This window comes from Eucyclogobius newberryi, unplaced genomic scaffold (genome assembly GCF_026437365.1).
Source record: "Eucyclogobius newberryi isolate DKJ021-1_F unplaced genomic scaffold, fEucNew1.0.hap1 SCAF_11, whole genome shotgun sequence".
Lineage (NCBI taxonomy): Eukaryota > Metazoa > Chordata > Actinopteri > Gobiiformes > Gobiidae > Eucyclogobius > Eucyclogobius newberryi.
Window position 1 is genome coordinate 10,329,341 of NW_027315735.1, and position 10,673 is coordinate 10,340,013.

Sequence of the window (10,673 nt, forward strand, 5' to 3'; positions counted from 1 at the left end):
CGCTCCAGTGACGTGCTACGCACGACCCGGAAAAAGACCCAAAACAAACTACGCAAGATTAAAAAAAAAAAATCTTTAGACTCTTGGAGCAAATAATGATATTGACTAAACTCTGCTCAGCTCTGAAGTATATGCGGGTCCCAGACAAGCCCTGGAGCCCATCGCCTCCGCTTTTGGACTTTGTAAAGTGAATAAACCAAAGCCATGGTCCAACATTAAACTGTATTTACACCACGAGAAAAGCAACGTAGCACAACACTCCACTGTGCATGTGCAGGACGACTCGGACGCACGTCTGCTGTTGAGTGTATTTTACGGACATGAGTCCGGGGCGTCGAGAATGCGCGTCCGGGGCGTTTGTCTTCAAATGTACAGGCGTCTAACTTCTGCGTCGGGCGTGAATTGGCCGCCGCGTTGTGTACGTAGCTTAATGTTTGAATGGCCGATGTAACAAGTCAAATTAAAACATGGTTTTCTAAAACATACAAAGTTAAGCATTGTATTTTGGACGGCAGCAGTTAAAACTGTTCAAAAGCACAGATCGTACACTGTCTACTTCCCTCAGAAGTACAAATATATTCAAAGAGCAAATGTAAGACACCACAGCAACATTGTGAAATATTCCAAGGAATCATTTTATTAGTGCCCTGTGTGCGGCCCACACTGTACCACAAAGACAAGTGTATATTCATATTAATGCAGGATATCATAGTGACAAATACAAAAGAATGACAATACAAAACAGTTTGAATACAGCGAATTTCAGCCGCGTGTTCAAAGTTCGTTCACCTCCACATGCTCCGTATAAAAATAGACTCTATACACTTTTATAAATATAAGTTTACAAATGTATTTTTAAAATACAAAGATAAATACAGTCACAGAGTGTACATTGTGTACCAAACCAACAATTACAAACATTTTTTTGGATATTAGCATTCACAAAACACAATACGTCAGAAATGCAACTTTAACGACACTTGCGGGTCACATTTGAGTGTTTGTCCCTCGAGGCCCAGGCCACGCTCAGTCATTCACCTTCATTCCAACATGGAGTCTGTTGTATTTACCCATAATGCACTGTAAGAGGTCTGCTGCATTCATGTATCCTTCACAAAGTAAAGGTCAAACATCAGTCGCACACTGTGTCCAGCAGGGGGCGCTGGACTCTGTGTGATCATACTAAAGACAACGCGTCTTCGAATGGTCTTTAGAAACACATTCAGATTCATTGTCCATGCTATTTAATAAAATAGATATAAACAAAAGACTTAATAATAAATAACTTATAAATAACATTAAAAACAATCCTGTCAGTAAATAAACTTTATAAATAAAAATACTAAATGATTATCTAACACAATAATAACGCGGGGAATACGAGGGGCACATGAATGCAGCATCAGCTCTGACACAATGTTCTTCAGTATTTCACATTTGACCACATGAGGTGGATGCTGGACACTCGGCTCTTCCCCTCACCAACGGAGGAACATTTAAGAGGTGTGGCTAGCACCTTTACTGGGGGTGTGGCTAGCACCTTTACTGGGGGCGGGGCTAGCTCTGCCTTACGTCCTGTAAAAGTTTGTTGATCTCGGCGACCAGCTCGCTGGCGTCCACCAGCTCGTGCCTGCTGTCGCTGCGTTTGCCCTGTAGGTGGCCCAGAACACACTCAAAGTCGTCCTCCTCGTAGTTCTCGGGGATCTCCTCCATGGCCGGCAGCCACTTGGCGGGGGGTCCGGGCAAGGGCACGGGGACGGGCACAGAGGGAGCAGGTGCATTCTGCAGAGCGGGGCTGACCATGGCGGTCAGCAGGGAGGCGCTGTGGGCTTTAGAGCTGCTGTTCTGGGGGCTGTGTTTGGGCTGCGAGCCCAGCTTGGTGCTTGGTTTGAGGGTGTGGTAGGCCCCGGGCTGAGGGTGGCCCATGCTGGGGTTCTGGAAGTGGGTGTTGGCAGCCCAGGCCGCAACCCCCTGCTGGTGCACCGAGGGGCTGGCCTTGCCCGGGAGGTGGCCCCTCCTGCGGTCCAGGGAGCCGCTCAGAGGGACCCCCACCCCGCTTAGACTGGTGCCCCGCTGGCTCTCGTTCACCTGAACATACGCGTCCAAACCCTGAGGTAACAGTCTCTGGAACACGCTGCTCATCTCGGACAGCAGAGAGGACGTCCCACACACATCCTCGTCTCGCAGAGCCATAGTGCCACCCTCACCCCCCTCCTCGCCCTCCTCTGCGCTCAGGTCTTTACCGAAGGTGGAGAAGCTCTGGTTTCTGTCCGTGCAGGGCACAGGGGCTGTCTCCTGGGGCAGCTCTGTGGGCTGGCGGGCCTCTTCTCCGGGGATGTACAGGTTACTCCTGTAGTCAGAGGAAGAGGAGGCGGGCGAGGCCAGGGGGGGCATCCAGCACTGGTCCGAGTGTCCCAGGACCCTGCACTCCTCCGTGCACAGCCTCATGCCTGTGGGACACAACAGCAGATAAACTCAGTGACCAATCCTCGTCTGAACGCCTAAGCAGAAGAACTCTGCTCTAAAAGCTCTCGTTTCTTTCTCTTTCAAGTCACTCTTTTCAATATTAAATCTTCAAATAGAAACTCTCTGAAGAATAAATTAGTCAAATCAAATATGCCATCTTAAAGCGCTCATTAGCGCGGCTGCACTTGGCCGTGTGGTGGGACTTCATTATGAGCTCATTAACATGAAAGCAGCATTTATAATACATGTGAGAGCAGATGAAGCACAGCGCGGGGGCCGTCCGATAAAAGCAGAGAAATCAAAGATTCAAGGCTCCAGATTTGTGCGGGACGTGTCAACAGTCACAGAGAACGCAGAGAACTCAGAGAACACAGAGAACTCAGAGAACGCAGAAAGCGCAGAGAACTCAGAGAACGCAGAAAGCGCAGAGAACTCAGAGAACGCAGAGAACTCAGAGAACTCAGAGAACTCAGAGAACGCAGAGAACTCAGAAAGCGCAGAGAATGCAGAGAACGCCCCCTGCTACAGATATATGTGGACGTCACAAAGACGCCGGTCCAGCTGGCAGCCCGGTGCAACGCTCCGCTTTTTTTCACACTTTTTGTGCATTATCTTTTGTATTTTGTAAATATTTTTTCTACTTCAGTTGTACGATCGGGACACGCGCTGGAATCGCTTTAATTCAACTTGTTTCGACTTTGTTCGGCCACCGCCGCCGTATGGAAGGGCGCCGGTGCGCGTTTATACAAAGGAGGAACTCATGAAACTGAGGGGAAAACCATCGTCTTACCCGGAGATCGTCCGGCGGACATCCTAATTTTTCCCCTCCATCCCTTGTTGGGAAATGGGAGGTTTTGTCTATAGGAGTTTTTGTTTATAAGAGTTCTTCTATTACAATGGACAATAAAGGATTATCTTATTCTATTTTAACAATCCAGCCTCATCTCATCGCACTATAATCCCAAGTGTCAAATTTGGGAAGTTTTAATGAAATCTGTCAGGACTGTGACATCATCAAAGCGCCCCCCCTCCAGAGCTACTTCCCCAGTTTGATGTGCTCACGTCTCTGCGACAGAAGGAAGTTCTCGCGCTGCAGGCTCCTCCCACATTACAGACAGAAGTGGGTCATGTTCTGAAACACTCGCTTTTCCTGGTCAACTTGATCAGAGTTGAGCTGTCCTGGGACGTGTGCACCTGAGCAGGACGTGGTCTTTCTCCACAGCACAGATATATTGTAACTGCGGCTCTTGGGGTCAAAATCAGACCACTGTGTGCTGTCTGCATCTAATGACAGAGCAATTTACTCTCCACAAAGCAAAGTGTGCTATAGCATGCTAATGTCTTTTATAATTAGAATGACCAAATGCATAAGTGAGGAACAGAAGAGGTTCATGTTTGTGACACAATAAACAACTTTCAAACAGATGCATTTTTAGGGACTTCAGGAAATCAATTCTGTGTTTTTCACAGTTGGACACTAAAACTGACGTTTTCCTTTTTGAGTTTTTTCAGTTTCAAAGACTCTTTTGGCCCCGTAAATGCAGGTGACACGCATGGATACTCCCTGGCCCCGCCTCCTGGACAGGCGCATAATGACGGGCTGTGGCTAAACGCTGGTGGGAGGCAGAGGCAGGGAGAAAGGTGAGCGCGACATGTAATTACGCTCTCCAGGCTTTAATCAACCGCGCAATCTGGAGTCCCGTCGCCCTGGCAACAGCTCGTCACATGGCAATTAACGGGTTCCTTTTCATCAGAGGAGCGGCGCGCTGGCTTGAGTTCAGAGCACTCAAGAGTGACAGCTAAAAGGTATGGAGCGCAAAGTGCTTAACGAGCCCGGAGCCGGCGCTGAGGCTGGGCTGTAATTGGAGTGTGGTTTCGGAGACGAGTGATGGCACAAACACTGGAGCTGGACACCTGCATGGTCTCAGCAGAGGGCTTCACAACCAATCCCTGATCAGAATATGAATCAGCCCGACTCCAGCGCACACTCACACATCATTCTGCCTGGAGACAAACACCAGGGAGGAACACCGTCTTCCTTTGTCTGTCTTTGTCACCACGACCACTATATTCACTCAGCGTTCAACAAATGTGAGATGGAACACTGTTTTGGGGTCTTTCTGTGCATGCTCGGGGATGTTTATATTGTAGTAAAGGTGGGACATATACTTCCTTTAAAATAAACAGTATAATGTGATATTTCTGCACTTTTAGGCAGAAATATCACATATGGATTGCCATAACATCATCTGATACATATCGTTATAGAGATAATGGAACATGTATGTTATACTGTGGAATATTTCAGGCAAAGCAATAACATCTCCGTCGGGGATGCGAAGATACAAAGTGTTTTAAAGCCCCAGTAAGACACTTTTAGGCAGAAATAAAAGCATGTGTTTGTTGTTGTTTTTCATTGTGGATGTTTGTATTACTGTGTCTGGCCTTACAGCGCCACAAACCTAACTCGTACCTCTTCCGAAGTAAGGTTTTCACTTTTGATTTCCATGGAAACATGCAGGTGACGAGCCACCTCCCGTGAATGACATACTGTTACTTTAAAAATAAGTCTGTCATGACTCCTCAAAGTGACAGCTCCTCATGCTTTTCTAAATATCGTTTGATGGGATCAAACCCGTGGCATATATTGATCATAGTTTAACATGGGTCAAGTGTCAGGTTGTGAAGAAAAGGCAATATTCAAGTCAAATTTTCGATCATGTGAAAAGTGGTCTGACCCATGACCTTTGCCCTGTGTCATTTGAAGTGGTAGTGTCTTTGTTTTGGTGTGTGCTGGCGTAACCCGTGTCCAGCGGATGCGGTTGCCGTGGGTTACGGTGCAGAGGGGCGCAGTGGGCCGTACCTGCATGCGGTCTGTGCGGTCCGTCATGCCCGTAGGCCTCACTGAAGCCTTCCCCGAGCAGCCTCTCCATGGGCGACTCTCGACCCGGCTCGTAGTCGCTGTCACCCGCCTCGCTGTCCCCGCGCCCGCTGTCCTTCAGGCTGAACTTATCCATCTCGTTCAGGGCGTATCTGCGCATGCACACACGTCTTATCAGAGCAGAGCAGCAGACTCGGCACCGCGACAGGGTTTTACATATGATTATGCAAATGAAGAGTGAGCGCGGGCAACTCTCAGACGTGATGTTTACTCTCAAACTGTGGTGTGTGGTTCAGGTCCAGATTTAGACCTGGTTTAGTCTTGTGGTAGTCTTGATGTAGTCCTGATGTAGTCCTGGTTAAGTCCTGTGTTAGACCTATTTTAGACCTGATTTGAACCTGGTTTATACCTGATTTAGACCTGAATTAGACCAGGTTTGGACCTGGTTTAGTTTTGGTTTAGACCTGGTTTAGTCCTGGTTTAGTTTTGGTTTAGTCCTGATTTGGAACTGGTTTAATTCTGGTTTAGACCTGGTTTATACCTGATTTAGACCTGATTTAGACCTGGTTTAGTCCTGGTTTAGCCCTGGATTAGACCTGATTTAAACCTGGTTTAGTCCTGGTTTAGTTCTGGTTTAGACCTGATTTAGTCCTGGTTTACACCAGGTTTAGTCCTGGTTTGGATCTGGTTTAGTCCTGGTTTAGACCTGATTTAGACCTGGTTTAGTCCTGGTTTAGTTCTGGTTTAGACCTGATTTAGTCCTGGTTTAGGCCTGTTATGGACCTGGTTTAGTCCTGGTTTAGACCTGGTTTAGTCCTGGTTTGGACCTGGTTTAGATCTGTTTTAGTCCTGGTTTACACCAGGTTTAGTCCTGGTTTGGATCTGGTTTAGTCCTGGTTTAGACCTGATTTAGACCTGGTTTAGTCCTGGTTTAGTTCTGGTTTAGACCTGATTTAGACCTGGTTTAGTCCTGGTTTAGACCTGATTTGGAACTGGTTTAGTTCTGGTTTAGACCTGGTTTAAACCTGGTTTAGTCCTGGTTTAGACTTGGATTAGACCTGATTTAGACCTGGTTTAGTTCTGGTTTAGTTCTGGTTTAGACCTGATTTGGAACTGGTTTAGTTCTGGTTTAGTTCTGGGGTAGACCTGGTTTATACCTGATTTAGACCTGATTTAAACCTGGTTTAGTCCTGGTTTAGACTTGGATTAGACCTGATTTGGACCTGGTTTAGTCCTTGGTTGGACATGGTTTAGACCAAGTTTAGGCCCTGGTTTAGACCTGATTTAGGTCCTGGTTTAGACCAGATTTAGTCCTGGTTTAGGCCTGGTATGGACCTGGTTTAGTCCTGGTTTAGTCCTGGCTTAGACCTGGTTTAGACCAGGTTTAGTCCTGGTTTAGTCCTGGTTTAGACCTGGTTTAGACCTAGTTTAGTCCTGGTTTAGACCTGGTTTAGTCCTGGTTTAGGTTGTCATGGTGCATGTTTCTTTGCGGTGCCTCTTCTTACCTGTAGCTGCGCGTGTACTTGTTGCCGCGGAAGCTCGGGCGTGGCTGGTACTGGCCCTGATGGAGCATGGACAGAAGCTGTGAGACTTGCTACAGTCCAGACACAGACACACGGACACAGGGACACAAAAAGAAAATAAAGGGAGAAAATGAGGAGGGGATGAATGGAACGACACAGGCACTGCACACTGAGGACGATGGGGGGAGGGTGGAGTGACTATGTGACACGGCAAAACTCAATACACACAAACAGAATATACACAAATAGTACAAATACAACCTACAATCATCAGTGCGTTTGCTTTTTCGAAGGATTTTCGGCAGTAATTGGATTGAACTAAATTAGGGTTTTACAAAATGGCTTCTCAAGCACATCTCTGGGTGGGTTTCAGCTTTCACTTACAGCAGGGGACATTTTGAAGACTTTTCACCATTCAAAAGACTAAATATTTAAATTATCCTTATTTTCATCATCATTCTGAAACAGAGCTGCCCGATACTGGACAACGGAGAGCTGTACTGCAACACCAATGCCACTGGGATATTTCAACATACTTGTAAATATACTTATTTTTTACCTTATTTGAAACATTTATCATCCTGACTAAATATTGTTCCTTTTTTTTCATCTGGTTATTGTGTGTCAATGTGTGATCTACTGTGTCCAGGTCTAAGACTGCAGTTTAAGTAACATCCTTCCCCCGTCTGACCTTCTAGTGCTGATGTTATTCTTCTCATTCTTAGGATTAGCGCACTTTGAACAGATTTAAACTATTAAAACACAAATTGCAAATCGAATCCCAGAACTCGCCAAAACCGAGACTAATCAAGGCTAATTTAGTCCTTATTATTTAATTTAGTTGAAAAAAGCAGTTCAATGTTGTCTTCTGAAACTCAAGATAATGAGTCGACAATCAAAGCGGTTTGTGATCTATAAGTATAAAATAGTCGTATGACATTATTTCTCGCATGTATTGTTCTGCTGAATGTTTTCTTACCTCCACTGGGGGCGTGGCATGGGCCAGCTCCAGGGCAAAGTTCTCCGCCACGTGATTGGAGGAGATTGTAACCAGGCTGTTGAGCGACTGGCGGCTGTGGTGGCTCTGGCGACTCCCGAGGGTGCCCCGGTCGGGTGTGGGCGAGGCAGAGGGCGAGCGTGGGTGGGCTCGGACGGGCAGCGTGCCGTTGACGGTGGGCACCAGTGTGATGTCCGTCTTGTGGATCTGGCGAGCTGGTTTCTTGGGGTGGTTCTGGTAGCTGCTTTCGGCCATGCGACAGTTGTAGTTGTGCCGGGGGTCCTTCTTCTCACGACTGCACCGGGCTGTGGCGAACATGACCATGACAACCAGTAACAGGGCGCACACAGCCCCCAGGGAGATGATGATGATGAGGGACAGGTCCAGAGAGGCCTGACCGGAGCCGGATGGGTACAGCGGGGCCAGGACCTCCATGGTCTCCTGCAGTCCCAGCCTCAGCAGCGCCCCTGTGCTCAGCCGGGCAGTGCCTCTGTCCTGGACTTCCACTCTAATCTCGACCACGTCCCGGTTGACCTGCTCCAGACTGGCGTTGGTCCGGAGCTCGCAGCGGCGGGGGTCCATGACAAACAGCCCCTCATCGTTGCCAGACACGATGGAGCAACTGAGTTCCCCATTGGCGCCTGCGTCCCGGTCGCTCACCTTCATGGCAGTGACCATCTGCCCCGGGGAAGCGTACCTCCACACAGCCAGTTCGGCCGTATAGTTCCTCAGGGCCGGCGACAGGATGACCGGGGCATTGTCGTTCTCGTCCAGCACGGTGAGGAGCACTGTGGTGTTGGTAGACAGAGGAGGGTTTCCTCCGTCCCGGGCCTGCACCGTGAAGGCGATACGGCTCACATCCTCATGGTCAAAGCTCCTCAGGGCGTAGATGGCCCCGTTTGACGGGTCGATGGTGACGTAGGTGGAGATGGGACTTCCTTGAATGAGCACATCAATGACATTGTACGTCACTTGTCCGTTTGTCCCTAAATCGGGATCTGAAGCCACCACGGTCATGAGGTATGCCCCCGGGGAGTTGTTCTCGGACTTGAACACTTCATATCTGTTCTTCTCGAAATGCGGCGGATTGTCATTCTCATCCAGCACCTGCACCGTGAAGTGTTTGATGGTGGACAGGCTCGGCGACCCCTTGTCCTCAGCAATGACGGTCAGGCTGTACTCTGACCGCTTCTCCCTGTCCAGAGACACGTTGGTGAGGATCATGTAATTCTTCTCGTAGGTCTTCTGCAGCCGGAAGTGGCCGTGCCCGTGGAGCCTGCACACCACCTCCCCGTTCACCCCGGCGTCGCTGTCGTCCACCCTGACCAGCGCGATGAAGGTGTCCACAGGTGCGCCCTCCGAGATGTACGCCACCTCCTCCTTCCCCGGTGTCATCAGGTTTATGTTGATCTCCGGTTTGTTGTCATTCACGTCAGCCACTTTGATCACGATTTTGCACAGTCCCGGGATGGAGTTGGGCCCCATATCCTGAGCTTGAACGTCCAACTCGTAGGACGCAGTGGTTTCATAGTCCACCTTCTTGATCAACGTGATGTGGCCCGTTTCTGGGTTGATTTTAAAAGTTTCCAGGATCTTTGGCGAGACGTGGCTGCTGAACGAGTAGACGATCTTCCCGTTCGTCCCTTCATCCGGGTCCGTGGCGTTCAGATCCAGGATGAGGGTCCCCACGGGTGAGTTCTCCAGCAGGGTCACCACGTACGCCTGCTCGTCAAACGCCGGGCTGTTGTCGTTGGAGTCGGAGATGCTGATTTTGAGTAAAGTGGAGCCGGACTTGGGGGGCACGCCGTTGTCCGACGCCGTGAGCAGCAGCTGGTACGCGGTCTGGGACTCGCGATCGAGCTCGCGCATCACCACCAGCTCCGCGTACTTGGCCCCGTCCGTGCGCGTCCTCACCTCGATTCGGAAGAAGTTGTTGGGCGCCAGAGAGTACACGTGCAGAGCGTTGTCCCCCACGTCCGCGTCCACGGCACCGTCCAGCGGCATGCGCGTGCCCACCGACGCGCTCTCGGAGATGTCCAGTGGCACGACGGCGCGGGAGAAGTGCGGCGCGTTGTCGTTGATGTCCAGCACCTCGACCTCCACGTGGAACAGCTGCAGGTGCTCCGTGGGCAGCGTCACCACGTCGAACTCGATCGTGCAGTTCAGGTTCTTCTCGCACAGCTTCTCGCGGTCGATCTTGGTCGCGATGCTGATCTCTCCGTCCTCCTCGCGCACCGTGAGGAACTGCGTGCTGCCCCGCTGCATGGCGCGGAAACGAAAGCTCAGAGAAGCGGGCAGTTTGGCCAGAACACCGGACACGTCCTCCTTTAAGCGCGCGATCACGCTGCCCACTCTTTGCTCCTCGTAAACTTTGTATTTGAGAGTTTTCCCGTGCGCCAGCGCGCAGAACACGGCCAGCAGCAGCAGCACTTTGTCCCCTGTGCGTGCGCCCATAGTGACCCTATGTATGGCTCCCAGAGTGATCCTCTGTGTGGCTCCCAGAGTGACCCCCTGTGTGGCTCCCAGAGTGACCCCCTGTGTGGCTCCCAGAGTGACCCCCTGTGTGGCTCCCAGAGTGACCCCCTGTGTGGCTTCCAGACGGCTCAGATCTTCTCACAAGTCTGGCTTCATGTTGGTACTCCACTCCACCGTGCGTAAAATCCAGACAAAACGGACTCACTACGAATAAATACTAAATAAATAATCAAATCTAACTAAAAGCTGTTTTTTTCTTGATAACACCGCGGCAGACAGACATATGAGCTGTGCGCGTCTCTCTCCGCGTCCGCGCTGCCGCTGTCCGTGC

The 10,673-nt window shown here is 49.8% G+C and overlaps 1 protein-coding gene across 3 annotated transcripts; it reads right to left on the reverse strand.

The window, feature by feature from the left end:
* Positions 1–621: 621 nt before the first annotated feature.
* On the reverse strand, positions 622–10,336 carry pcdh18b (protocadherin 18b). Of its 3 annotated transcripts, XR_011924531.1 has the most exons (5): positions 7,850–10,336; positions 6,853–6,941; positions 5,330–5,499; positions 1,221–2,450; positions 622–1,182 (listed from the first exon to the last, which is right to left on the reverse strand). XR_011924531.1 is itself a non-coding variant. In XM_072435730.1 (4 exons), the coding sequence occupies exons 1-4, from the start codon at positions 10,319–10,321 to the stop codon at positions 1,558–1,560; spliced, it is 3,591 nt and encodes a 1,196-aa protein (XP_072291831.1). In that variant the 5' UTR covers positions 10,322–10,336; the 3' UTR covers positions 1,216–1,557. The 3 variants fall into 3 exon arrangements, 2 of the variants coding, with proteins under 2 accessions (XP_072291831.1, XP_072291821.1); XM_072435730.1 differs by lacking the exon at positions 622–1,182 and having other exon boundaries at positions 1,216–2,450; positions 6,853–6,908; XM_072435720.1 differs by lacking the exon at positions 622–1,182 and having other exon boundaries at positions 1,216–2,450.
* Between the last annotated feature and the right edge of the window lie 337 nt (positions 10,337–10,673).

Excerpts from the sequence above, each read along its gene's own strand:
- pcdh18b (XM_072435720.1), bottom strand. The coding sequence starts at position 10,321 with ATGGGCGCACGCACAGGGGACAAAGTGCTGCTGCTGCTGGCCGTGTTC. Across the intron at positions 6,942-7,849 it reads ATGCCACGCCCCCAGTGGAG|CAAGTCTCACAGCTTCTGTC; the intron begins GTAAGAAAACAT and ends TCTGGACTGTAG. Across the intron at positions 5,500-6,852 it reads AAGTACACGCGCAGCTACAG|ATACGCCCTGAACGAGATGG; the intron begins GTAAGAAGAGGC and ends GTGCATGCGCAG.